Source organism: Trichoderma harzianum, assembly GCF_003025095.1.
Source record: "Trichoderma harzianum CBS 226.95 unplaced genomic scaffold M431scaffold_14, whole genome shotgun sequence".
Taxonomy (NCBI): Eukaryota; Fungi; Ascomycota; class Sordariomycetes; order Hypocreales; family Hypocreaceae; genus Trichoderma; species Trichoderma harzianum.
The window spans coordinates 181555-209435 of record NW_020209262.1 but is presented as its reverse complement, the minus strand read 5'-3'; the positions used below and the strand labels follow the sequence as shown (position 1 = coordinate 209435).

The window sequence follows — 27881 nt, the reverse complement described above, 5'->3', positions numbered from 1 at the left end:
TTGGCCGAGTCGAGTTCATTTGGGATGGCCTTAGCGCAAGACCTGCCAGAAGGGGGATTGACTCGGGACAAGTGGCTGTCACCCTCCCATGGATGGATGGATAAAGAAGAAGACAGCAATTGAGCCATCACATATGGTAGAATAGCCAGTGCTCCCTACGAGTACATGCAGCATATACGGTCGTGTCGTTTCGTGTATGTAGCTGGAGTGCATTCGGAGCCCCAGCTGTACGGATACCTGTACTTATGCGGTACATGTGCCTCAAGACAAGCGAGGCAGAGTGCCGGGCTCTGCAGCCATCTTAATGTCCAATGGTTTGCATGTACTGTACATGTACATACATGCATGTTGTAGGGTAATGGATATCGTGGCAGCTGTATGTCATCTGCACGGATGAGTTGTTTGCAACTCAAGTGCGTCTTCATTGCATGCTGACGCATTGTCGAGGCAGACAAGACACGCTGTTGGTACATGTACCTGGATCAGGATCAAGCATCGAGACAACTGGTAGGTGGCATCACAGTGTATTGGTCAATTCTAACACTCTCAATGTACAGGTACCGACTGGCATGGCGAAGCAAAGGAGCGGAACACCGGATACACGCACGCGAACCTGGGGAAATGCACCTCAGGCCAGTTTATCCAGCAAGATGCTGCTCTTCAAAGGTACCAAGGCGCCAGCCCCTCGTATATATTGCCGACTATAGGTAGCTACAAGGTAGTAATACTAGTAGGTAATAAGCCGCCGGCATTCAAGCCCAACAAACAACTTGGGCTTCCAATTGCCCATTACCAATTGGCAGCCAAGATGGCCTCCTCACCTTAACCTGGAACGCCACTTGCCGACGTGCTCTCGAGCTGCTGCAATTGGACGCTCAAGATCCTGGTCGCATACATGCATTGGTCTACCGGAATTATGAGACCTTCCTGGACATAGCCAGAGCCAGAGCCAGTGCTTGTGCTACTGAGGAGTTTGGCAAGGCCGGAATCGCATCGGCAGTGGTGGCAACGGTCTGAACAGCAAGCCAGCATCCGACAGAGCTGCTAACCTGAAGGATCACCAACCAGTATCCATGCCGTTTTGGATCCCCCGCCTGCCCCTCATGGCTAGATGCATGAATAGTGCGTGTGCTGTTATATGAATTGTCCAACTAGATTCGTAGGCACCAGCTTTAACATGTAACGAGTAGCAAGGTACGGAGTAGAGAGGCCGGTTTGTTCTGTTAAAAGGCACACTGGCTGGTGGGAGCCAGAAGAGTGGCATGCGTGTGTCCAAGGCTGTTCCATGGGCAGATAGACAGAATCTTGAGAACCTGATCTTTAGGAGATGACGCCTACTGGGTCTCAGATCAATGGATACCTAAATGAATATCAATGCGCTGAGCTCTTGCAGCATCTCGCCGATGTTGTTCAATGTTTGGGAGGCTGAGCCGAGAGGGAGTACCTTGCATGGCTTAATTTGACCCCGCCTCATAACCTTTCCAACAAACAGAAGCAAGTACTAGAATAGTACCTGAATTAAAGTCCAAACTCCGTCTTCCACTCGTGGCCTTATTTTCACTTTCCATTTTACATGCCTCGCTCCGCCTCCAGGCGTATTAGCAGGCAATCTTTGTAAAAGTCGGTGAGGGGTCGAAAGAATTTGCATTGATTCCATTTCAGTCGGTACTCGTGAGCCTCAGCCTCATCATCACCCTAAAGAGCCTCGCCATGCTGACCTTGAAAAAAAAAAAAAAAAAGGTTCGGCAGCTGGCTAAATAATTACTCCAGGGTATCACTTGGAAGTTTGCAGGCACTTGTAGAGCTCAATGTTACCCACTACCAAGATTATATGGACGTTGCCTGCACTATTCAAGTAATCTCTACCTCTAGAATTAACTGGGAGGCACCTACTTGGATTATAAATGCCATGTGATGTATCAAGATTTCCAAGCCTCAGCTGCATTTCCCAAGTTCACCATCTCAAAATTTTCACATTTCTTTTCAAACTTGTCTTCTATCTTTCTTTTTTTTTTTTTTTTTTTTTTTTTTTTTTTTTTGCTTCTGCTTACATATCCGCTCCCTGGCAAGCCCGCTAAATAAGTCGTAGGTGCGACTCATTCGCGCAGCCAGACCCATCCAAACGCCGGCAAGCGACTCGTCATTGCGGGCGACAAAAATCGGAGACATCTCAATCCGTATTACTCGCTCTTACGCCCCTTGAGCAACGACGAGACGATCCAAGAACAAAAGCATCATCTGCCTCTCTCTTTCAAGGGTACGGAGACTTCTAAAAAAGAGACGCACACCATCGCAAAGATTCGAAGCCAGCCTTGAACGTTCCACAACGCGGTTGATGCGGGTAGCCCCGACTGCTGAAACCCAAACGCCTCTTCCGACACTCTCGATATGCGAACCATCTGAGCGTGGCTCAACGCCAGGTCCGAATCCAGGCCCCCACTCGGCTAGCCAACGATCACTTTGTTGCGCGCTAAAGTTGATGGGAGAGGCAAGGAAACGAGGGGCCTTGATATCCTGGTCTGGCATCCTGGTCGGATCTGGCTGCTGACTTGATGGCATTGGAAGGTCGCTCGCCAACCAGACACAGGGGCCGGACAGTTGCACGTCTTGGAGAATGCCCTATCCGGAGACAAGCCAGGCACGTGTGCGCAGCTGGATGGCTGGCTGAAGCTCTGCTCTGCTCTGTGTCCGTATCAAGGCTTGCTCTGGCCACAGAGGCTGAACTCTCTCTGGGGAGGGCCGTCGTGGCAGCAAGTATGCACGTATGTATGTATGTGGTGCATGCGTTCTCTGTTCATGCGTAACAGACAGCTCTTCCAGTTGCCAGTACCACCTAGCACCTCTGGCAATCTACGCTTACCTAGTGAACTGCCACAGACACCGTAAGCACATGCATGAGCACAAGCACGAGCACGAGCACAAGAACAGAGACTGCAGCGACAGTCGACGCTGAGTCTGTGCGCTCACATCAGGCCAAGCCTCCAAAAAAAGGCGCTGGCATTTGATACATGTATAGAATTACGAGAGGCCTTCAGTTGGACGTGCGGGGTCGCAAGGAAAGCTGCTCAACCTCAACTTGTCACGCATTTCTGAGGCCTTTCGTTGGCCGAGATAGCCGCCTCCTGCCTCCGTCGACCCGCAAGAGGCTGTTCTCGGTCTGTCTGCCCGACGCAATTTCGTCATCAGATGTGAGAGCTGAGCGGGCTAGGCTGGATTAAACCTAGAGATGGATCTACCAACATGATGCATCGCCATAGATGCGGTTCAATTAAGCACCAAGGATCTGCTGCCCGGTCGAATGTACTACCACAGTTTTACTTGCTGTTGATGGTTGACTCTACACAGGTACAGAGGTAAAGAAGCATGAAGTGTTGACCGTGCTAAAGCTTACAGACAATCATCACACAAGTTACAAGCTATCCATCCATCCACCATCTCTCTACTGCTAAGCAAGCCCTCTCGTTATCGGCCCAAATAGTGATTCGGATACTTTATATCTGGAGCAGGAAAAGCACTAGTTTGTCATTGGTGCGATGGTGACAACAAGTTGGAGGTGTGGACCACGTTTGGCATACCTGCTTGTACATGTGCATAAACGTTAATTAAAAATTGATGCCAGAGAGCCCAACGCGCGACAGCAAAGGCAATCTATATGATTGTGATGATGAACCAGATGTCGTTTCTGTATACGAATACTGGCTTGTCCTGAGGAGAGACGATTGTGAGGCGAGTGTTGGGATATGAGAACGAGAGAGGGAGACTGTGATCTCAAGTATGCGAGTGTACTCATTTGTTGGATGCTAACATGGGTAACATGGACGTGCCTGAGCTGACGAGGAGATACAAAACTTGGTGATACACCACTTGAACCACTTGACATGCCACTCCTCTTTATCTTTCCGGCATCAATGGCAAGGTACATGTATGTGTGGTGTCACTTATACCCAATGCCTCGACTCATTACTCTCCGCATGCTTTATCATCCTGTTCTAGCCACTTTGGCTAGTTGCTACTGTCAATGGCATGATCGGAGTATACAAGACACAACGGTCAGCACCTATTACTAACTCCGAGAGCAGCGTACATTGCCTTCTCGAATTCCCTTTTCGATGTATTTAGGCACGGAAACCCGTATCCAGATCCCTCGTTACCAAATACCCGCGTCTAAGAGGCCCGTCGATTTTTGCCTAAGCAAGTATATATCCTGATGTGACGAATCCCTTTATCCGCCTTTTATCCCCCCTTTTAAAACGTGCCGCTGTTGCATCGGGAAGCTTCCGGTCATGCTGTTTTGGACGTCAATGGGAATTAGCAATGGCTGGATGATACATATAGTCTACGTTTGCTTCGGACGTACGGCGGTCTGGAGCAAAATCTCTTCCGGTTGACCTAAATTGACATGTTGGTGTTAGTAATAAGTGATGGTCATTGTGTCTTGTTTGCGTTTAGGTGGTTGACGGTGAACGTGAAGCCACTATAAGCAAAGCCTGGATATGTGTACTAGAAGAAATTGGGGTGAATGCTGATTCCCCATCTTCTGGGGACCCAAATACGATTAAAGTTGAGCAAAGTTTAGTCAAAGTTCTGTGGAGGGCATGATGTGTGAAGTAAATAAGCCCCGTTATGATTGAGTTTACAAGATCCAGTAGTTTTACTATTAATATTCGACCGACGACAGAGGGGTATCCAGGGTAAATGCCATGCTTTTTATAGATATAGAGCATCAAGTTCATTTGAACAAGTCACTGAACAAAAAGAGACATACCATGCTATTGTTTCGACCTAAACACGACGGGTTTATTTTCTCTCGATTTGTATGACCAACCCCTTATAGCCCTTTTTCTGTTCGTATGCTCCTTTACTTTTTCCCAGTGACACTTAGCTATCAACCGATACGATACCCGCTTCAGGCTTTTCGACTTACAAGTGCCTTCCATAGCGCAATTGCAACTATAGAGCCACTAGAGATATATTGTCAATATTGTAAACACTTGGTGAGCTGGATAGGTGGCAGACACCGCAACGCCAATGTCCGTCTCGAGTCAATGGTGTGGTTCATCTATTAAAGTTAATAGAGAGTCGGTTTATTTGCTCATATATTGTATGGTCACTTAGCGGTCTTCGAATATCTACCCACTGGCCTATTTTTCAAGTAGACTTAGATACACAAAATTGATACTTCAAGTAGCTGGACCGGGCATTGGAGATTTGTGCCAAAGTCAGTAGCAAGGTGGAAATCGTAAAAAGTTCTCGTAATGCTGTCTTTGAGATTCCTCGTTGCTTATGATCGCATGCATAGAGTAAAAGTTTTGTATCTTGGGCTTCAGACAGGAGAGTTCACTCTCACGAACGATTGTGGCCAAGAGGCTCAAAAAAATTCTTGAAGTTAGGCCTACCGCCGTATGACAGATGATGTGCGCGTGTCTATACCGATAAATACATACAAGTCGCAGTTTGTACGTGTCAGTAATATATGTCAGTACATATACCATATTGTGCATGGTTTCATTGAGTGTTAAGTACAATATCAACGTAGTTATAACTAAATTCAATCATGAAATGACGATAGTATGATACATAGTTGCTTATAGACTGAGTCGTTGCAATTCAGCATCACACAACGATGACGGAGAACACTCCAGAAGCTGCCCCTAGTTTGCGTATTCCACACGTATTATCTAACAGAACTTACATAAATCTACTAGATTAATGACATGAATCCAGCTCATGACAGATATGGTAAATCTATAGAACTAGAGTTCTTTCCATCACTTGCAGAGTATGTACCTAACCAGCCTGATACACCGCAAGAGCGGCGACATGAGGGTTAATAAGACTTAAATTGTATGGCGTGACAGGCAGATTTGTATCCGTGAGTGCGAGGAACATTGTCCCATTGATGGCCGGATCATGATCCCATGTCGACACATTGGGTTGGAATGTGAACGCCGTATTGCCTAGCTGACTCACGTTGAGCAGTGGCGAGTACGTGACGTTCAGCTGCGATACCCAAGCCGCAAACCTGGGCCGTCTCACCGTGGTAGAAGTCACATAGCTGTTGTTTGGTCCGACTAACTGCCCTGGGTTGTCCCAGCGCAAGAAAACCTGGCGGCCTGGGTATGAAAGTGGGATGCTGCGATTCTGGGTGATGGCTGGCGAGCAGTCTAGCGTCTTGTTGGTCGCATTGAAGCAAAGCTGAGAACTGGAGATGTTTTTGGTAGACAGAGTGTTGGCCCAGCCGCCAGTGGTCTCGTTGAACGCGGCAGAGGCATTGATGCGAGCTGGATTGGGCTGATTGAGGATATACAGCGCAGGGAAGTTCTGCCACACCAATCTTGTCTGGTTTAAAGGACAGCTTGAGATGTACGGCGCCAACAGAGACCATGCCCAACTCTGGGGTATTCCAGGTGTATGCCATTCCGGCATGGGGAACTGCCCGCCGAACTGACGGAAGATGAGTTGCTGGCGAGCTTCAATCGTGATGCTCTGGAGCAGTAATTGGGCTGCCGGACCAGAGTTCAAGTGTGGCAGAAAGCCGTAAACGCCCGCCTCTCCCCACCGTGTAAGTTTTTGGTTAAAATCGATGAATTCCCGGACATTGGAAACAGGGTAGTTGTAAGTACACTGCTTGGGTGCCTGCGGACCGAGCATGTTGGTGAGAACAGTGGCATGTCCAATCTCCTGGTCGGCCATGTACTCAATGAGGAACCTGTCCTTGGCGTTGATCCCGTTCGCCTCAAACTGTTTGGTCGTAAAATTTTTTAAACCCCAGTGAAACAAGTCGAGTTCTATCCATTCCTGGTAGAGAGCCAAAGCGAGTGACTGGTAGTCGTAATCACTTTGGACTCGGTATACCGGGGCAGAGCCATTAGTCCCGATGCCGCCGTTGGGAGTAAACGGTGCAGGCTCGGGGCCGTGAAGCTTGCCATCAGCTGTGTAATTGAACGACCCCGGAGCAGGAGGTCGAGGGAGTATCGCAGAGGCTAAAACCGAAGTTGAGAGAGCCCCGGTGGTAGTTGCTGGCGGTCCGGTAAAGGGGCCATGAGAGGTAACATTGCTCTGAGTCACCACAGCTGGAGTCACAGTTTCAGCGGCAGAAAAGGTGGTTGTTGGAGTGTATTCTCTTGGGATAGCCTGGACGGGCAGCAGGTTCGAGAGGGCGAAAAGCCCGGCGCAATTGAGTATCGCCTTGGAAATCATGATGGCTTCGTTTCTGACGCGAAGCAAAACGTTGTAAGAGTCAACATCAGAGCACTTCTATTTGCATTCCTGAGAATACACAAAATTGCCCAGTCCTTATATCTCCCAATAACTATTCCCACTCATTCACATGAAAATGTGCCGATACACCCGGAGCCTGTCACACTGTCACTCGATCAACGCGCGTGTCTGCCATACTTCCCCAAACGCTCTCCACAACTCTCTCAACAAGCCCAGCCTAGATGACGTGTCTCTACCATTTTATCAAGACATCAATATGAGGTAACAACGCCACTATTTGCCATGTTGTAATATCGCCGTCATGGAGATCCGTGGTATGCGAATTCCTTACGTGTCGAGATGTGGCGCAGGTGCAAAGTTAATGCTCGAACGGCTGGGGCGGGCGGGCGATGATCTGGCGGCATGTCATATCCGCGTATAGTAATACATGAAATCATATGCTGAAGTTTGGGAGTTAATTCTAGAAGTGCTGTCACCGTTTGTGTACGAATGAAAAGCTCAGTCTTCGTCATGATATCCATAGTCCAATGTCTTATGATGGTCCTGATGTCAGCAATGTGATGCTCTGAAGTTTGTATAATCCCTGTCCATAATAACCGTCATATCTGGCTCAGTGACTTGTGATGGCCTTTTAAAATTGCTTTGTGCTCATAAAAGACTTTAAATTACATCATACTCATCGATCTGAGCCTGCTCTGATGAGATTTGACGGAGGGCCGGGTATACACCTGCGGAGATCAATTGATGTTTGAGAGGAGACCCATTTTCAGCTTCAACCATGCACCGATGGAATTATACTAATTGATGCGAATACTTGAGAATAGATAACGGAGTATAATGTTAGTACCTGTGGGCTCAACTTTGGATGGCCAATAGGTGAATCTGGTCACCCAGCTCGTCCTTTACACAATCCCCCATTTTACATTTCACAGCTTCGGAATCATACCGAAACGTTCCAGGTATTTATTATTTACCCACTAGTATTTTGGCATCATCTGCATGTTTTTAGGTAGTGGCGACATAAATAGCTTCGCACTTCAGGCTTGCTGTCCAGCATGCCGTGTTTCAAATCAAGAATTGGTAATATTACAAGACGTAAGAAGAATATAGCTGCGATAACGGATACTAGAGTAATGCAGGTATAGTAGTAGATACCAGAGGTAAGTAGAGATAATAACAGAAAGTAGTAGATAGTAGCAGATATATGAAAAACAGGCATCTACTACCATAGGTGGGTGTTTAGTATCCGTAATAGCAAATACAAGGCTTTCGGTATCCTCCTCTGACCACGAACTCCACGCAGTTACTGGGATGCTGAACACCTCATCCATATTATAAACATACAGCGATCTGCGCATGGTGCCTCTGATAGTTGAGTGTGTTTCTAGTTAGCATTTGTTCTGGCAACTTCTACTAGCAGTTAGTAATAGCACAAAGGTCCATCATACTTTTACTCTTACATTGGCATCGCGCAAAAGTTGCTATAATATGATCTGTCAGCTTGTGAATAATTCCAAATAATGGGGTTGTCTTACGGCCGCAGCATCGTGATCGCTCTGATTGGTATGTTAATAAGTAAATGTATCTAAAGTAATAAGTAAGAGACACTTACATCGCGATATTTAGTGAATTTCTAAGTCTTATAGTTAGCTGCCTGACAAGTAAACTCTCATCATTGTTATTCCAAACATACAGCAATCTGCGCGTGGTGTCTCTGATAGTTGGGTGTTTCTGGTTAACATTTTTTTTACCGGTCACAGGTAGCATAGTTCATACCGCCGCACGCTCTTTATGAAGTTATAGTCATGTCAGTATAAGAGAGAAAAACCAGCCAGTATAAATGTTATAATACCTTCATAAAATGGAGAGCCCCCTGGAATATTAATCAGCATAAAGACCTAAAAGCAGCGGCCAAAAGTAACTTACTTCCTTCGTCTTGGGCTCGGGCTGGCAACCAAAATGCCAGTATATACAACTCAATATAGTGACACATTCTAAACTGACCAACTCCCCTGCGGGAGGGAGCCGGGCGGCGGCGGGAGGGGGCTGTAGAAGTAGTGAGCATTGAGAACAGAGGCACTGATTCCGTGATTGTTGATAGCGTACCGGAGCAGGGCGGGGGTTCGCCTGCTTGGAATCCTGTGATCGGCTTAGTATAATGTTGTATATGTAGGAAGCGCGTTGGAGGAGAGGAGTTGAGCATACGTTCTTGCGTTTCTGGAAATACAGGTGTCAGCATTTCAACATGATGATTAATCTATAGAGCGCACTCGTGTGTGGTAGAGAAATAAAGACGGGTATGGAATCGGAAAGAGCAAGAGACGCTTTGTTGGGGCATAATAACTTACCAGTGTCTTGTTCTTTGAGAAATTTAGCGATGGATTCATGAATACAACAATGGAGGTGGTATAGTATTGAACTTGCCGTCATGGCTAGGCAAAGAGGGAAAGTGTTAGCCGAGCTAGAATATCAGCTACTACTTGAAAGAATGGAATCTTACTTGGGGATTGCTAGTCAGACTAGGTGATTAGCTGAAGCTTCGGATTACCTAGAGCAAGCGAAGAGGGGTGGGTGAGGATGGTAATTACATACTTGCCTGAGAAAATTCTATATCAAGTTGATAGCAAGTTAGTATGTTCGTAACTATGGAGTAGATGAAACCTACTTAGTTCATCTATCTTCTTAAGGGCAAAGGTTGGCAATATTCAGCCAGCAGTAGAAGAAAATGGGGAGTCAAGTTGGTACACCAGAAGAGAACTCTGGCCTAGAATATTCGGGCTGATGAGAAATCAGTCGGCGAAACGCGCGTATCTTGGTGGAGATGATGGTGTTCTTGTCGAGAGAAGAAAAGAAGAGAACCTTGGAAGAGAAAAGAAAGGAAGAGAAGGGAAAGGAAGAGGGAGAAGGAGGGAGAGGCAGAGTGAAGTGAATTGCTGCGGCAGTGGAAACGTGGGGGCCTTGTTTGACTTGGCAGCTGGCGGCCACTCTCAAGGTGCTCTTACCCTTTTCAACTCCAATGCCACTGCCGAGTTCGACGAACTCTATGAGCAGGCGAAAGCATGGCATGTTCGGTCACAAGCGTTGCTCGGTCACAAATTTCGGGCTTTAAGAAGACGATTGCTTGGTTAAATCAGTACATCTAGTAGATGTAGATAGATCTAGTAGATGTAGATAGATCTGGCAGATGTAGATAGATCTGGCAGATGTAAATAGAAGTATACAACCGTAAGCTTCAATAACATGAAACTGAAGACTCTCAACTATCCAAACATGATCGGGTCTCCAAACCCAGTAGCTCAGAGCTGCTGCCTTTAACATCACCCATTGTAAGCCATTCTCTCCATCTCATCCGCAAAACAGCCCGTACTAAGCAATGCTCTAACCTCACAAACAAGGGCCACAAACAGGCATAATTCTGTTCTGCCTCGTCATCTCAAAAACCCCAAAAGTACATCCACATCTAAGCCTCAATCTACTCCGTTAAAACTCCACACAACAGCAATGCTTATATAGTGGATTAATTCACCATGTTTCAGTGACAGATCAAGGCATTGTCGATAATGATTCCCCAAGATATCACATAACTTAATAGTATCCACAAATTCATCGTCATTCTCATCTGTATCTTTTTGCCAATTGTATACAACAAAGATCGTCGCCGCGTAGTATGCAAATATGCGCTGGCAGAATATCCACAATAATACAGTAGCGGGCTTCAACAACTGATAATAAATGACAATCATTCCTCGCCAAGTATGTAATTAATGATATCACAAAAATGAACAGCATTAAGACCGCTCACGTCCTTCTGCGGTAAAAACACAAACGTATTTAAAGAGGGACCCAGGGGTTTTAGTCAACTCCGGCCACTCAATGCAAAGACAAAAGCTCAAAACCCCACAAAACGCCAACTTGTATATACTTGCTCCTCATCTCATCCCGCATTTTCTTCTTGTATAGTATTAGCTTCGTCAAACCATTGCCCGCTTAATTATCGCTGCCGTCTAAGCAAGCTCATGCATCTCGCCGCGGTGGTCGCCGGAGTTCTGCGCCGGAGCCTCGTGGATAACATTCTCCTGGGGCTGGAAAGATCCGGGTCCAGGAGCCGCGTAGCCGCCAGATGGGACCGGGCTGGTACTTGACGTGACAGTGCTGTATCGAGGATCGATGGGAGAGATGGTGTGGCCTTCGGGAGTAGGGTAGTATCCCTGCTGCTGGTACTGCGGGTATTGCGCCGTAGCCGCGGCGAACTTGGGATCGTATGGGCCCTGGGGTGTCTGCTGCATGCCAGGAGGAGGTGGATAGACGGGAGGAACTTGGGGCGTTTGCTCCTGCGGGACAGCCGAATGGGTCTTCTTGCGGCGGAGGAAGAAGAACGCAGCGAGGCCAATCAGACCAAGACCGCCAACGCCTCCAACGACACCTCCGACAATGGCACCAGTGTTGGAGCCGCCGCCGCCGCCGCTAGAGGGAGCAGGAGTTGTCGTTGCTGGGGCAGTCTCTGATGTGCTAGAAGGAGATGACTCGGTGGAAGAAGAAGTAAAGTCATTGGCGATAGTGCTTTGAGGAGAATTGCTCGTCAATGTGAGAGGTGAAAACCTCCTGGAAGACTCGCCACGGTATGTGGTCAGAGCAGCCTGCACCTCCGTGATCTGAGCATTGTTGCAAAAGACGTCCATGATATCTCCAGGGAAGGAGATTGTGTTGCAGTAGGGCAGCGCTGAGTTGGTGCTGTTGATGATAATAATGTTAGCCAACACCCAAAGATGCAAATTACAAACAGGCAAGAGAAACAACATACCACTTGAGAGTGAAGGTATCGACCTTGCAGCCATCGTTACACTTGCTTTGGCTAAAGTAGCCCTCGTAGTCAATGCAAACGTTTCTGGCATTGCAATCCTGCGAGTTACAGCAGGCGACATGTCCCGGACCAGCAGCCGATGATGTGAAGAAAACACATGTTGCCGAAACACCACAAGTATATCCCGCGCCAGCAAGGCCAGAAATGTAACCGCAAGTGGCATCAGGGGCAATATAGACAACCTCGGGGCTGGATGTTGATGATGAGCCAGCTCGGCGCTGAAGAGCCTGATGGAAGGGGAAATTGACAGCATCAGTCGGCTTGGGAGTGAAGCCATCAAAGGCATAATCCGAAGCAGCAGTTGCTCTAGGAAGCTTGTTCAAGTTGCGAGCATCGGCAGCGGCTAACAGAGCCGCGAGAGTGGCATAAACACTTGTTGCCTTGTTCATCATAGCTAGGCTAGGCTTCAAAGCGATGCTGTTTTTCGACAGGAGGGTTGACAATGCCGTGTCTCAAAAAGCTGGCTTCACCGAGTACTGAGGACAAGAAGGAGCAGAGGAAAGGGGAGACGGTCTGGTTTGGGGGCACACCCAAATGGTTTTATTGCACCAGTGATAGCACAAAGGGGCCAAGGCACAGAAAGCACAAAATATGCCCGAGCTACTGAGGTATAGTCCCCGTCCGGTTTGATGAATTGTAGCTGCCCAGCCCGCTTTACTGGTACTTGCATTGGTACAACTGCATCCTCCGCTCCATTCAGCCTCAAGTTAGCTCGCCTACTAGTCGAAAGGCTGGTTGTAGGAGGACATGGGTGTTGTGTGTAAAGGTGCCATCACCGCAAGACGTCGTGTCGTCGGATTGGTGGCTTGCACGAGCTGAATGAGAGCAGCACGCTAACAGCAAATAGATCCTAGATCCATGAGACCACCCGGCGATTGTGCGCCAGGCAAAACGACAGGGGGGCCGGAAGGGCGTCAGCTCCATGCAGGATAGTGACAAAACATGATTGCCGCCCAGCCAGAATCAGAGCATCTCTTTTGCGTGGTTGATCGCAACAATCGTCTACGAGTTGTGTTGGTCCCCTGGGCGTCACAACTTAAAGCAGAGCTTGACATCCCGTAGTCCAAGCCACAAGATCTGAAGCCATTGCTTGATAGTTTGCCACAAGCGCAGCCGCAGCCGCAAAGTGGTGGGCGAGGAACCAATATCGCAATGATAGCCATGGCATCAACAGGCCCCCCGCTTGAACAACGCAGGGACCATGACGCTGCGCACAGAGTCGCCTCATCCGCGAGGCCCGGCACCGGAATCCCTCATGAGCCGCTTGTCCATCATTGACAAATCAAGCACGGACTTTGATGCCTAACCGCGTCTCCCACGCATCAGGGCATTCGTCTTCCATCCCCTCAAGCGCGGAAAGCTCCAAACCGCGGAACCAGAGCTCCTATCGACGCCGAGTCTAAATCGGGAACAAGCTTTTATAGTTGTCGAATAAGACGGAGGAACAATTGTGGAAATGAGAGGGGCCGGCACAACTGATAATGGCAACACATGCGCGATCAGCAGCACAGCCTGTCCAACAAACAACTTTAGCTGCCCACCCACTAGCCACGGCCGGGTTAAGCTGCCCTGCCCATAATAGCGTGGGATTGATGCCCTGTCAGAATCTGCCGCAGCGCCATCGCACCCATCGCACCATCGCGTGGTGGTCGAAGCGTCTCGGGTTCTGTGTCAATTTCCAGAGCTAGCTCTCTGAGACATTCTGAAGAGGCTTGCCGTCGATGTCAGAAATACAGCAATTTCGGTGGAATTGATGCTTGATTTTTCCGACTGATTCCAGTGCCTTCACCGCGATCATCCTGTACCCGAGTCTGTCAAGTCTCGCCGCTCTCTCATACCGCCCAGCCGAGCTATCGCAAGGGCGCAGTAGTCTTGTTTTTTTCTCAGCGATCTTCTTGTTTTTTTCTTTTTTTACCGCCATCTGTAGCTCACACCCTTGCTTCGACTGTTAAGCCGCCTCACTTTTTAGTCTGCTAGACCCTTACAGGCTCACCGGTAGCTCGAGGATCCGAGACTTGAGAGAATTGGATGTGAGGCTGAATCGACGAATTGTTGCAAAGCGGAACCCGGACAGGGATCGGGCTTGCAACTAGGCGCGAAAATAGGCGAAAATAGGTTGGGGTAAAAAAGCTGAGTTACTCCGTTTGACCAGCGCGGATGCAGGACGCAAGAGAAGTTGTGCGAGATCCGAGTCAGAACTTTGCGCTTGTGCATACGGTTATGCGTGTGACTAAGCAGAATTCGGCCAGAGTGCAGGGTAGGCGTGAAGAGGCATCACGGTGGTTTGCTTCACGCAGAAAACACCACGTTACCAGATCAAGCAGCAGCACCTCAACCAGGGATCCATTGGTGTTGACAACTCACCTCGATATATATACAAGAGGCAATAATCAAGATCGATCTGTGTTGGCCAGCCTTACGCGCTTCTCGCTTGGAGTACAGCTGGAGCCCCCAACCCACAAAGCTGTAGCGGCCTCGTTAATCTATATACCCACGCACGAGGGCGGCATTAGCGCATCAAAACAAGGCTCTGGCCAGACACAAAACAAAAGGAAACTGTCTCAGGACGCCACATGCAAGACATGACATGGAATAGCGTAGCATAGCACAACGTTGTTGCAGTACTGGTGCAAAAATCCTCTGAGCTACGAGCATCCGGCCCTATCATCTTACACCCTCTCTCCTCCACCCTGCATTTTTGTTCGCCAAAGGACGTGGTTCAGCTTGCTTTGAATCGTTTGTGTTTTTGTGCTTTAAGTATATGTTGTGGACGCCTTTATTCAAATGACGGACCTCCTCCACATTCTTCCCTCTTTTCCCCTTTCTGCTTTTGCTGCTCTTATTCCGACTATCGAACGACACGCCCTCACAACTACCGATCTTCTCACTACACACCCGGCGGACTTAGCAAAGCGGACTCAACTACCAATAATCGACTTGAGGCGTTTTCTTGCTGCAATACAGGCCTCTTTATCGGACGACCTTGCTTCTAGCAGGCCGCTTGCACCACCGCCGTCTTCGCCACCGCCGTCCTCAACTGAAGAGAAGCAGCCACAACAACCCACATCAACTACCTCCGATGAGTTTATCAGCACCCTAGACGATGGATTAGATGAAGCACTCGGAGGTGGCGTGCCCGTTGGTCACATCACAGAATTTACTGGCGAGAGTGGGGTGGGCAAGACACAGTTCCTCCTCTCACTATGTCTAGCCGTACAACTCCCCGCTCCTCGCGGACTGGGCAAGCAAGCTCTCTACATCTCAACGGAATCTGGACTCGCAACTAGGCGTCTAGCCCAGATGCTCGAAGGGAATACGATTCTACAAGAAGCCAGCGAAGCAGGAACTCCAGCGTCTCTAGATGGCATCCACAGCGCCGTCACTCCTGACCTTGAGTCTCAGGACCACATCTTGGAATATCAGGTACCCGTGCTGCTATCCAGACATGATATAGGCCTCATGATAATCGACTCTGTGGCTGCCAACTATCGTGCCGAATTCGAACGCCAGGGCTCCCATGGCTCTAACATGGCCACGCGCAGCGCTGAGCTCATCCGACTAGGCGCCCTACTTCGCGGTCTTGCTCGAAGACACAACATTGCCATTGTTGTAGCAAATCAAGTCGCCGACCGCTTCGCATCCTCCACCACGCCCTCCATCCCTCGCCCGCTTGCCATGAGAAGCGGCATGTCGCCATCTCACCTAGAGAGCCCCCTAGCTTCACGAAGCATGCCCCCTCCATCAACCATACCGAACCTCTCCAGCACGCCCTCATCCTCCATGCTCTTCTCCTTTTCATTTCCAGACGACGAACAGCCTGCTTCTCCCGCCCTTGCGCTAGATCACCAGCAGCGCTGGTTCACCGGCTGGGGCGACGACCCCCGCAGCTCTAGCTCTCTGAAAACCCCGAGTTTGGGGCTTGTCTGGTCTACTCAGATATCTTGTCGCGTAGCGCTCTACAAGCGACCTGTGTATGGCCGCCCCACGAGGATAGCCGCTCCTATTTCTGCGGACGATGATGTGGATGTGGGATCGCCGACGCTCAAGACCTGGAAGAGGTGGATGAAGGTCGTGTTTGCGCCGCATGTGGCTGCTTCGGGGCAGGGCATTGAGAATGCGACGGAATATGAGGTGACAATGACGGGGCTGAAGTCTGTGAAGAAGGATAAAGCAAAACTAGCTGTGGTGATATAGCACTGTTCTGAGAATGACATGAGAAACAGGAAAAGAAGGAGAAATGCCAATTCGAATCACAAGCAGGCCGTTTATCAGTAGAGGAATTCTTCATTTGGTTTATTGCGTACATATACAGTCTGCTTATATCATTTATACATCATACTCTATACGAAAGAGTACGAAAGTTCTTCTTATTTATCTAGCTAACTAGGATGAGGGAACTCGTCCTCCAGCTGCAGTCGTACTCCGACATTCATGCTGATTAATTCTTGTACCAGCAGCTTGGCAGCATACGGCATCTGCATCTTCGTCACCTCTCTTGTGCTCTTACACGTGCCACAGTATCCCCGGTATCCAAAAAGACCACACTGCTGGCAAATGTCAATCATGACTCCATCGGAACTCAACATGAGTCGTTCCAAGAGAAGCTGAGAAGCGCCATAGGCGATTAGACAATCACGTTCCATCTCTCCCAGACGTAGACCACCATCTCGTGATCGACCTTCGGTAGGTTGTCGAGTCAAGATGGCTCTAGGACCACGGGCACGAGAGTGCATCTTATCCTGCACCATGTGCTTCAGACGCTGGTAGTAGATTGGGCCGTTGAAAATGTACGCCTCAAGCGGCTCTCCGGTGATACCAGATGTGAAGTAATCCTTGCCCTCCCACGAGAAGCCGTGATCAACCAAGACCTTGCTTACTTGCTCAACGGGGTGAGACCGGAAGGCGTCGCCGAACCCATACTCTTTGCGGCCGTGAACAATGGATGCTTTGCCCGTCAAGCATTCAAGCAGCTTGCCGACTGTCATTCGAGAGGGGAAACCGTGCGGGTTCATGATAATATCAGGGCACAGACCGCTATCGGCAAATGGCATGTCTTCTTGGTCGACAATGATGCCCACGACACCCTTTTGTCCGTGACGAGAAGAGAACTTGTCACCAAGTTCGGGTCTACGAGTTTGTCTCGTCTGAACCTTGATGACCGTCGTATCCTTTTCTGTCTGCGAGATCATGACCTTGTCGATGTAAGCCGGATCAGCGATACGGTATGAAACTGCGGTGTCGCGGTACTCGCTGGGTCCACGATCAAGACCAATACCCGTTGTTGTCATATCGAGAGGTGTCTCCTTCTTGACCATTGCTTCTCCTGAATGAATTCTTTGACCAACAATGGCCAGGCCATCATCATCTAGCGCTTCGTGCTTCTTAATTCGTCGCATGACGCCGTTGTCTATTTCATTGAGTGGGTCGCCTATTCGCTCTCTCCTCCCGTTCGGATATTTCTGAAGCTCAGTCGTGTATTTACGGAAAACCTGACAGCGCCCAAATCCTCGGTCAATCGATGCCTTGTTCAAGACCAGAGCGTCTTCGATATCGTATCCAGAGTATGACATGACAACGACTGTGGCGTTTTGGCCAGCAGGGAGTTTGTCGTAATGGATAAGCTGAATAGTCTTTGTGATGACCATGGGCCGTTGAGGGTAGACTAGTGTGTATAGGAGAGTATCGATTCGGTTGAACTGGTTGTGTGCAATGGCGCCAATGGCTTGTTTACCCATGGCACATTGGTAGGTGTTTCGAGGCGATTGGTTGTGGTGCGGGAAGGGGATCAGGCCTGCAACGGCGCCGAGAATTGTGAATGGCTCAATCTCTAGATGGGTTGTGCTCATTGTTACTTGATCTTCATAGATAGTAATGAGAGCATCGTTTTCCTCATTGACATCCAGGTACTCTACGATACCCTTTGTCAGGAAGTCGTCAAAGGTGACTTTGCCCATCTGAAGAAGACGAAGATGTTCTGGCTTGAGCTTCTGCTTGCCGTTCTTGACAATGATGTACGGCCGACAAATACGACCTTCATCGGTCGCTATGTGAATTGCATTGAAGTGTGAGTTGGTGTGAATGCCGACAAAGGGCGAGATCCAGCCGCGGCGACGCATTGTACGGAATCTATGCGTAAATCTCTTGGGATATCTGGTAAGTGCAAATGGTGTACCGTTGACGTGAATGATGTAGGAACCTTCGCGGTGCATCTCAGCACCTGAAAAGTTTCTAATCGGCTCAACGCCAACATCAAGGGTGAAAATCCACCGCATCACAGGTGCCTCATCCACGTTTGTTGTGATGTGCGTCATCAAAGCAAGGTTCTTTACCAGACCACACGCCTCACCTTCAGGCGTATCAGAGGGGCAAAGCATACCCCATTGTGAAGGCTGAAGAGCTCGAGGCCCACTCACTTTTCGAGTCTTCTCAAACTGACTACTAATTCTTGTCATCATACCAAGAGCACTGATGTAACTGAGTCGACTGAGAACGTGAGTGACGCCGGCTCTGTTCATGTTGAAACGCTTGACGCTCCAGTTTCCTGATTGAATAGCCCGATTGATTCCCAAGCCAATGCTATTGGCATGATTGCTAATCATGTGAACAGCGTCCAAGGGCACAGCTCGATTATTCTTTTTAAGAAACTTGTCGATTGACATCTTCACTTCTCCCATAAATCTCTTGAAAAGATCTTCAAAGAGGAGCGAGAGCAGCTGGCCAGCCAGCTCAAGACGCTTGTTTCCAACGAAATCTCGATCATCCACCAACTTGGGATCCTGAGAGGCCATGAGAACTCGCCGTGTCATCATAGCCACATATATGGCCTTGGGGTAGAAATCGAGACCATCAATGGGGACATGCGCAATGATAAGATTGGCTAGAGCATCTAGTCCTTCTTCAACGTTGTTGCGGCGAGCCTGAGCACCAAATTGGCCCTTCCTCGAGCCCATTTTGACGCGCGACCCTATGTATTCCAAGGCCTGGTGCTGCGTAAAGATACCGGCCTTGGCAGCTTCGTCAAAATTGACAAGGAATTCATCCTGATATCGGCCATCCGAACCCGCCACAAGCTGCATAATCTCGTAGTCCGAAAGACCTCCTAGAGCTTTCAGAATGATGACGATAGGGATGCCTTCAACCAGAATATTGTGGGTGAGGGTGATTTTGTCCTTTTTTAATGTAACGTATGTCTTCGACTTTCGCTCGTGGGTGGAACTGGTTACTGAGGCGGAAATGACGCCGTTCTTCTCGTCGGCTTCGACAATGACACGATTCTTGCTGAGCTGCTCCTGAATCAGAATGACCTTTTCGGTGCCATTGACGATAAAGTAGCCACCAGGGTCCAGGGGACATTCGTTCATCTGCTCCATCTGAGAATTGTTCGCTCCGCTAAGTCGGCACTTGCAGCTCTTCAGCATGACGGGCATCCGTCCAAGCGGCACATTTTTGCGGACAATCTTTTGCTTGTCACGGATATATGCAATATCGACGAATATGGGAGCGGCATATGTCATGTCACGGAGTCGGCATTCCATTGGCGTGACTTCAGTTCGGGATTTGGAGTCAGTGTAGTCCAGTCGGCGAGGCTGGTCGACTCGGATATCGGTGAAGCTGGACGATTGAATTAGCAAATGATGATGACAGATGGGAGCTGTTTTCAAACATACTCTAGCCAAAAGTTGCTGTCGACATCGCTGCGGATGGTGCGATTGGCGCGAACGATTTCCTTGATCTCGGTCTCGACAAAGAAGTTGTATGAGTCAATGTGCCTGGCTCGACAGTTAGTAGACTGCAGCAAACGCCGTCGTGGCGGGGTGGATGAGGGTGGAAGAGCTGTGCGTACTGCTTCACAAGGCCTTGGAAATGTTAGCATCAGATCAGAGTCATAACGAATGGCTGGTAGAGCGAGGGAGAGTCTTTACCTTTAACCTTGAGGAATGCCGGCAGCAGCTGGAACTTGTCTTCCTTGGTCGAGATGGGATCCGTCAGCTTCTTGCCGTTGTAGAAAGGCTCCAGCAGGGCCTCGAAGCCATCGTCTATCAACGGCATCTTGTGTGTCACCTCCAGGGAGTCATGGACTGGCGGATGGATGATGTCGATGGATCGATTCAAGGTTGCAAAAATATTATTTTGGCGCTGCTCGATAATGCGATATGGATAAGCAGCTTGCGCCGAAGAAGAAAAAAAGTACTGCCCCGCGGTGAGCAAGCCAGTGGGGCGTCTGCTTTATTATGTCATGGGCCAGGGATTAGCTAAGGTTGATGGGCGTTCAGTGGTTTTTCTTTAGCACTAAACAGTGACCTGTAGCTGCAGCAGCAGCACCCAAAACTTTTAGATCGGGCGGGCAGTGTTATTGATGAAATTGGAAGATACTTGTACACATCTATGGAGTCATTTAACAGCAACTGCGTGTAGTTCAAGTGTTGCAATAGGATACAAAGGAAACTTGAAACCTTTTATGTACTACCACAGGTTGTCTTCTACCTAAATACTACTTGGCATTAGCCAGTAGATGTCTAGTTTCTTGACCATCTGTTGCTATCACTGCCTATATGTACTTTCTGCTACTATTCCTACTCTCCTCTACTATCCGCCACTATCCTCCAGTATCCGCTGCTATAGATATATTCCTCTAGCATCAACTACCATCGCTACATCTTTCTAATATCTACTACTATAGCGAAATTCCTCTAGAATCTGCTACTATAGCGATATTTCTCCAGTTTCTACCTGTATTGGCACTACGAATATGAGACACAGAGTGCTAAATAGCAGACTTAAAGATGTTGAATACATGTAGCAAGGCAGACCTGTCAGAGTCCGCGGTCGCCATCAGCCAATCATTTACTAACATGGCTGAGTGTGCAACTGATCCGTCAACCCAAGAAACTTGCAGGGGTTCTTCTGTTCGGGCCAATCTCAAATGGCTGTCAGTTTGCGGCTATTGGCCGCCTCATAACTGGCCGCATCCCCCCCTCTCACCGAAGACAACAAGATCGAAGCACCATTCTTCATACCCATTACGTTGACCTCGCATTCGAGTAGGCTTCTAATCGTCCGATCCTATGCCTTCCAAGCCGGGATTTCGCAACCGGTTTAGGAGGGTTTTCTCCCGGAGCAACAATGCATCTACAACTACAAGTTCACGGATACAGGCCGCGGGGATAAAGCAACTTGATGGCCTTCATGAGCCAACAAGCTCTAGATCTACTGCACCTGCTGGATCTGATTTGAATACTGGGCCTGTTCTAACTACTACGTCCTCTGGACCTACCAGCACACCCACCAGCTTGGCTGAGCACCTCTGGGATCGAGCATATGATGATTTGAAGAAACAAGACGCTGCATTAATACAAGCCTACGAAAAAATCCTATCTAATAAGCTTAATGAAGCAACTGGATCAGAGCAGAATATAATTGCACAGCATGATGCCCACGCGAGGCGGAATCAGATGCGGCAGCTCATCTACGATGGCTTGAACAAGACGGCGAAAGAGGCAAAGGTAAAAGAAGTCATTGGCATCGCTATTTCAACAAAGGATATCATCACCAATGCTGTTCAGGCTGTCCCAAAAGCCGCCCTTGCCTGGACCGGTGTATGCATGGCGCTTGAGGTAATTCTACCCCGAGAGAGAGACAGATATCATACCGAGTCTAAGTGTACTGATAACATAGATGATGCAAAATCCCATAGCAGCAACAAAGGCCAATCGTGATGGTATCGAATATGTTATCAAGAGAATGAACATGTATTGGGAATTATCTGGTGTTGCCTTAAAAGATAATGCCAATGATGGCCTTTCTGGCATCCGGGGCGAGCTGGAAGCCCAAATCATTAACCTTTACAAAGTGCTCCTCACATATGAGATAAAAAGCGTCTGCTCATACTATCGCAACCGTGGTTCTGTACTGCTACGCGATATAATTAGCCTCGATGATTGGAACGGCGATATACAAGCTATCAAAGCCGCGGAGCGTGTCTTTCATGACGATTTCGCAACATTTACGAGACTAGAAACGGTCTCCGATATTAAACAGCTGGTCACTCATGTGAAGGAACAGTCTACTGCCCAGATAACAAAGGAAGACCAGCAATGTATGAGGGATTTGCGCCTAAGCGATCCTTCCGATGACAAAAAACGTATCGAGCAGACCAAGGGCGGTCTATTACAGGAATCATATACCTGGGTTCTGGGCAATCTGGAATACCAGCAATGGCTGGATTCAGAAGACAGCCGATTGCTTTGGATTAAAGGGGATCCCGGCAAAGGCAAGACCATGTTACTTTGTGGTATCATCAACGAACTCAGCAGTCAATCAAGCCAATTGGGTCATGGTATATGCTACTTTTTCTGTCAGGCTACCGACCAACAACTCAACAACGCTTCTGCTGCCTTACGTGGCCTAATTTTTATGCTTGCGAAACAGCAGCCATCACTTATTTCTCATATACGAAAGAAGTACGACGAAGCTGGCAAGAAGCTGTTCGAGGGACTAAATACTTGGATCGCCTTGTCGGACATATTTACTGCTATTCTCCAGGACCCAACGTTGAGGAGCACATACTTGATCATTGATGCTATCGATGAATGCGTATCCGACTTTGAGAAATTATTGGATCTAATCGTGCACGCCACTGGCATCAATGCTGGTGTGAAGTGGATTGTGTCCAGCCGAAACTGGCCCAAGCTAGAGGAGCGACTACGACTCGCCGAACAAAAAGTTAAGCTGAGTTTGGAGCTTAATGCAGAGTCTATATCCAGTGCCGTCAACTTTTATATCGAGAAAAAGGTTCATCAGTTATCAGATCTAAAAGGCTACGATGAAAAGACCTACAGCGAAATCAGGGACTACCTCTTCAGCAACGCAAATGATACATTTCTCTGGGTGGCATTAGTCTGTCAGAATCTCGCAAAATATCCACGATGGAAATTTTCTTAAGATATTGAACACTTTTCCACCAGGCCTCGATTCTCTATACGAACGCATGATAGAACAGATAATAACCATAAACGATAGTAGCGATAGTAGCGATATCAGTCTCTGCAAGCAAATACTGGCCGTCATGATGAGCATATATCGCCCTATTACGCTACAGGAACTCGGTTGTGTCATCGAAATCCCAGAGGACCTGAAACTTTCGACTGATATCGAATTTCTAAGGGAGATTGTGGCGCTCTGCGGGTCGTTTTTGACCATCCGGGAAGACATTGTTTACTTTATTCACCAGTCTGCTAAAGACCATCTCTCTAAGAACGGCCATGCCATATTTCCTTTAGAAAACGTGCATCACAACATCTTTTCTCTTTCGCTACGGGCCATGAACAAGGTTTTAAGAAAGAACATCTACGAATTGCAGGACCCCGCATACCTCACAGAAAATGGCATTAGAATGCCACAAGCAGGTCCAGATCCTCTGTCTCCCATTCGATACTCCTGTGTACACTGGGTCGACCATCTTAGGGATAAAAATACCCCCGGAAGGGATGATCTTGGCGACGACGGTATAGTATCGTCATTCCTCTGGAAGCATCTCCTTCACTGGTTCGAGGCTCTAAGCCTCATACAAAACGTGTCAGCCGGCGTCGTCTCGATAGCAATGCTCGAGACCATACTCACAGTTAGTATGTAAACTAGCACCTAGTTCGGAAAGAAGCTGATATCTCCAGATACAATCCCCTAATGGAGAGCTTCTTAGCCTCCTTCGAGACGCACATCGATTTATTCTCCATAATCGAAGGACAATCGAAATTGCCCCCCTTCAGACATACTCATCTGCATTGATATTCAGCCCTATGAAGAGCCTAGTACGACAAGCCTTCCATCGAGAAATCCCATCGTGGATACAGGAGGAACCAACAGTCGAAGATAACTGGAGCCCTTGTTTACAGACGCTAGAGGGCCATACCGCTTGGGTGACTTCAGTCGCCTTCTCATCAGATCACAAACATATTGCCTCAGGGTCAAAGGATAATACCATCAAGATATGGGACGCCGTTACAGGTGTATGCCTCCAAACCTTCGAAGGCCACACTGATTGGGTAACTTCAGTGATTTTCTTGCCAAACGGTGAGCAAATTGCTTCGGGGTCAGTTGATGAAACTATCAAGATCTGGGATGCAGCAACAGGCAATTGCGATGAGTCGCTTGAAGGCCATACTGGTGCAGTTCAGTCTGTAGCCGTCTTGTCAGATCATCAAATCGTCTCCGTATCACACGACCAAACAATCAAGATCTGGGATATTTTAACGAAGGCTTGCATCATGACACTCAAGGGACATGATGAATATATCACATCGGTAGCTACATGTACTTTTGCAAACGGCAATATCGCTACAGGATCTAGCGATGCGACCATCAAGATATGGGATTCAACTACCGGCGCATGTGTTCAGACACTAAAGGGCCATATTGCATGGATATGCTCGGTAGCTTTCCTAAACAGCTAGTAAGTTATCTCGGGGTCGGATGATGAGACCATCAAAGTCTGGGATATAGATACAGGGGAGTGTGTTCAGACACTTAGACATACCGATTCTATCTGGTCACTGGCCATTGTGGCGCCTGGTCACGTTGCTTCAGGATCAGACGACATGATCAATATCTGGGACGTAGTTACAGGTACGTGTATTCAGACACTACAAGGGCACACCGATTATATCAAGTCGATAGCTACTATATCCTCTGATCAGATTGTGTCAGGATCACATGATGGAACAATTAAGATATGGGACTGGCCATAGGTACAAGCGAGAAAAGCTTTGACAGCCATAGTCGTCTTGTTCAAGCAATGGCTTTGTCCTTGGATGGGCGGCAAGTTGCTTCAGGATTAACAGACGACAGAATCAAGGTCTGGGATGTGGAAACAGGCGCCTGTGTCGAGACACTCGATGGTCATAGCGACTTTGTGACGTCCATCATTTTCCTTAAGGACGGCCAGATTGCCTCAGCCTCATGGGATGGGATGGCCAAAATCTGGCAGGTTGATACAGGCGCGTGTGTTCAGACACTCAAGGCTCATGGAGCGGTCTACTCAATAGCCTCCTCGGCAAACAGCAAGTATATCGCTTTGGGTTTGAAGAAAAAGGTTGAGATTTGGAACTTGACTAAGGGTAAGTGTAGCTGGATTCTTGACGACACAGGTTTTGTCAGTTCACTTGCCTTCTCTATGGATGCTCAACAGCTGGTTTTGGGATCAGGCACTTTTGAGAATAAGATTACGATCTGGAATATCGCTACAGAAAGATGCACTCATACACTCGCGGGCCATAGCGAAATATTATCAGTGGCCTTTTCTTCCGACGGGCGGTATGTTGCCTCGGCATCCGCGGACAGCACAGTCAAATTCTGGGATGTGGCTGAAGAAACGTGCCTTCAAACACTCGAAATCGGCATACTGCACCGCCTTTCATTTGACCCGACGACGAATCACATCATCTATAGCGACATTGGCATTATAGATCTGGATTCGAGGTCTGTTGCCACTCGAGGATACGGCATAGATAGGAGTCATGAGTGGATTACGAAGGACGGGAGGCCTCTCCTGTGGTTACCTGTGCCATATCGATCCTATACTTCGGTTATCGTGGACTCCTCAATTATTTTCTGCAAGTCGGGCCATATTCTCAAAATAAAGCTTTTAGACCCAGGACCAGATATATAGCTTTCCCTACTAGATCTATCTATATCTACTAGATTTATCTAGATTTATTAGATTTATTTATATTTACTAGATCCATCTACATCTACTAGATCTATCTACATTTACTACATCTATCTGCATTTACTAGATTTACTGGTTTAATAAAACAATCGTCTAATTAAAACCTTGCGCTCTGAGTCTCTTACTCGTTTTCTACTTATGTATTTTCTTCTCCAGTGCTTGCGAATCTCACGATCAAACAATATACGTGATTTCTAAGGATCAGATCGAATTCTTTTGGAAGCTTTGGCTAATCTCATCCAAACGGCTATGTAGCTTAAAGCTTGACCGTAAAGCATGGGAATTATTATCTGGCACCGCGTGTCTTAAATTTAAAGCCAAGTACACACTACATATAGGTAGTGGCAATTCCAGATACTAGTGGAATACACATGTAATTACCATATCAGCAGATGTTGGAAGAAAATGGCGAAAGTAGCAGACAGGTCTCTACTACTACCTAACTGTGTATGGGAGGAAGCAAAAGATGGGATGAAAGGGTGAACCTCAATGGTCAGCCACGGATCCCCTCTGCAATATTTGGATGTCATTGACGCGCTCTGGTACAAATACATGTATTGTTAGTGCTAATCTGACTTTAGATTCGATATCGATGCGGAGTATAAGGTTCGTACCTGTTGCCTTTACCTTTGAACAGGTGAACAACTCCTCCCTCAAATATTTCTTCATTTTTATTTCACCATTTACCTCTACTTCTATTCAATTTCATCTTTAGTTCCCATCACTTTTCCCTTCGGTTTCGCCCCTTTGCCCCCTCGATTAAACATTTCACCTCCATTTCCAGCCATGGAGGACGCCGATCACAAGATGTATGCTCCGTATGTGTACAGAGGCCGTGATGGCCTTCTACGCGACGGCCAAGGCCGCGGAGCCCGATTGCTCAGCGAATTTACACGAGACGAACTCCTCTGACTCTTTCGTACTGATAAGGAAGGATCCCATCGATATAAATTCACACTATTATTGATATTCCCTCCTATGAACCCTCGGTTCGCGATGCTGCTGCCAACTGCCTATAAATATAAACAGTTTTAGGGTTTTCAGATCTATTGGATATACTAAACTTACGTACATTTTCAGTGTGCGGCAAATCTGCCTGATATCCCAACATATCATTGGATTGATATCTGCAATAAATCAGTACCGGTCTATATTTTGCCGGGGAAAAGATGGCTGCTACTCCGTATTGTACTTCACAACTACATTTACCGACGGTGGTTTCGCCCATATCGAAGCGAAATCGACTTTTTGCGCTTCATCTACAAGTTCATAATCCCGCAGGACCTGCCTGATAATACAACAGTTTCTCTATCGACTGTGGATACTATTATCTCCTTAAGCAAAGCTGTTATTGCCAGGTTTGAAGCACACCGCATTGTCAAAGTTGAAAAGCGCGCCGCGTCTCAAAACTTTTGCAGCATTTCCTGGAGCGATCCAGTAAACCTTGATTTTTACATCCTCCAACCATTATTCCGAGCGTTGGTTATTATTGTCTCTGATGAGAAATACAACAAAGAACCCTCCACGGCACTTGGAGATCTTCCTGTCTATTTAGCTCGAACAGGTGTGGAAGAAGAACTCAGCGCACCTATTTCGTTTGAGCCTCTCGCAGCCAAGATTATCTGTCATATCGAACCTGGACGTGTTATTCAAGTCACTCTGGAGACAGCCATTGATTTTGCCATCGGGCTAGAGGCCAGAGAGGCCGCTGCGTTTGGACTTCGACCTGATCCGGCAACCGATTGGAAACCGGACGAAGACATGCTTGAGGCTTGGCGGTCGATAGGAGAGACTGAGCCGCTAGTCGGGCCAAACTCTCAATGGGTAGACGACAAGATATATTCGGAGTGGTCAGGGAGGGGGAAGTGGAACGAGGCTTCGCTCATGCCCCGGTATGAAAAGACGGCGTTTTGGATGGAGGGTCATAGAGAAGCCATGGAAGAGAGGTACAAAGAAGCGCAGCGAGCAGCAGCAGACGCGGCTCGTGCATCTGCTGCTGGTAGCCACGGCCAATAATCTGGTTGCATGGATAGATGCAATAAAGTTGATGCACTTACTGCGTTAGGTCATGTTCTA

At 47.9% G+C, this 27881-nt stretch overlaps 9 protein-coding genes across 9 annotated transcripts; 4 read left to right on the top strand and 5 right to left on the bottom strand.

Moving 5' to 3' along the window:
- Positions 1 to 673: 673 nt before the first annotated feature.
- Positions 674 to 1708, bottom strand: M431DRAFT_523733 (hypothetical protein). The gene is made up of 2 exons (XM_024920558.1): positions 1432 to 1708; positions 674 to 1350 (listed from the first exon to the last, which is right to left on the bottom strand). The coding sequence occupies exons 1-2, from the start codon at positions 1472 to 1474 to the stop codon at positions 1058 to 1060; spliced, it is 336 nt and encodes a 111-aa protein (XP_024770051.1). The 5' UTR covers positions 1475 to 1708; the 3' UTR covers positions 674 to 1057.
- Positions 1709 to 1803: 95 nt separating this feature from the next.
- Positions 1804 to 2136, top strand: M431DRAFT_251603 (hypothetical protein). Its single transcript, XM_024913789.1, has one exon. The coding sequence runs from the start codon at positions 1915 to 1917 to the stop codon at positions 2080 to 2082; it is 168 nt and encodes a 55-aa protein (XP_024770050.1). The 5' UTR covers positions 1804 to 1914; the 3' UTR covers positions 2083 to 2136.
- A 3281-nt stretch (positions 2137 to 5417) lies between these two features.
- M431DRAFT_511935 (hypothetical protein) lies at positions 5418 to 7252 on the bottom strand. Its single transcript, XM_024919763.1, has one exon. The coding sequence runs from the start codon at positions 7198 to 7200 to the stop codon at positions 5788 to 5790; it is 1413 nt and encodes a 470-aa protein (XP_024770049.1). The 5' UTR covers positions 7201 to 7252; the 3' UTR covers positions 5418 to 5787.
- Positions 7253 to 8198: 946 nt separating this feature from the next.
- Positions 8199 to 9267, bottom strand: M431DRAFT_534028 (hypothetical protein; the record flags this gene model as incomplete). The annotated part of the gene is made up of 9 exons (XM_024920909.1): positions 9148 to 9267; positions 9074 to 9094; positions 8998 to 9008; positions 8915 to 8935; positions 8834 to 8854; positions 8757 to 8777; positions 8682 to 8702; positions 8566 to 8631; positions 8199 to 8216 (listed from the first exon to the last, which is right to left on the bottom strand). Exons 1-9 carry the CDS (start codon positions 9212 to 9214, stop codon positions 8199 to 8201), a joined length of 267 nt encoding a protein of 88 aa, XP_024770048.1. The 5' UTR covers positions 9215 to 9267.
- A 1958-nt stretch (positions 9268 to 11225) lies between these two features.
- Positions 11226 to 12471, bottom strand: M431DRAFT_485768 (hypothetical protein; the record flags this gene model as incomplete). The annotated part of the gene is made up of 2 exons (XM_024916319.1): positions 11226 to 11952; positions 12023 to 12471. 2 exons carry the CDS (start codon positions 12469 to 12471, stop codon positions 11226 to 11228), a joined length of 1176 nt encoding a protein of 391 aa, XP_024770047.1.
- A 2395-nt stretch (positions 12472 to 14866) lies between these two features.
- On the top strand, positions 14867 to 16276 carry M431DRAFT_95382 (hypothetical protein; the record flags this gene model as incomplete). Its single annotated transcript, XM_024924694.1, has 1 exon — positions 14867 to 16276. The coding sequence occupies one exon, from the start codon at positions 14867 to 14869 to the stop codon at positions 16274 to 16276; it is 1410 nt and encodes a 469-aa protein (XP_024770046.1).
- A 185-nt stretch (positions 16277 to 16461) lies between these two features.
- M431DRAFT_485766 (hypothetical protein) lies at positions 16462 to 20131 on the bottom strand (the record flags this gene model as incomplete). The annotated part of the gene is made up of 4 exons (XM_024916318.1): positions 16462 to 19693; positions 19750 to 19851; positions 19926 to 19938; positions 20005 to 20131. The coding sequence occupies 4 exons, from the start codon at positions 20129 to 20131 to the stop codon at positions 16462 to 16464; spliced, it is 3474 nt and encodes a 1157-aa protein (XP_024770045.1).
- Positions 20132 to 21147: 1016 nt separating this feature from the next.
- Positions 21148 to 25745, top strand: M431DRAFT_485765 (hypothetical protein; the record flags this gene model as incomplete). Its single annotated transcript, XM_024916317.1, has 8 exons — positions 21148 to 21696; positions 21758 to 22982; positions 23047 to 23702; positions 23752 to 24381; positions 24429 to 24530; positions 24601 to 24703; positions 24826 to 25194; positions 25225 to 25745. The coding sequence occupies 8 exons, from the start codon at positions 21148 to 21150 to the stop codon at positions 25743 to 25745; spliced, it is 4155 nt and encodes a 1384-aa protein (XP_024770044.1).
- A 549-nt stretch (positions 25746 to 26294) lies between these two features.
- M431DRAFT_485764 (hypothetical protein) lies at positions 26295 to 27821 on the top strand (the record flags this gene model as incomplete). The annotated part of the gene is made up of 4 exons (XM_024916316.1): positions 26295 to 26364; positions 26443 to 26623; positions 26835 to 26841; positions 26886 to 27821. The coding sequence occupies 4 exons, from the start codon at positions 26295 to 26297 to the stop codon at positions 27819 to 27821; spliced, it is 1194 nt and encodes a 397-aa protein (XP_024770043.1).
- Between the last annotated feature and the right edge of the window lie 60 nt (positions 27822 to 27881).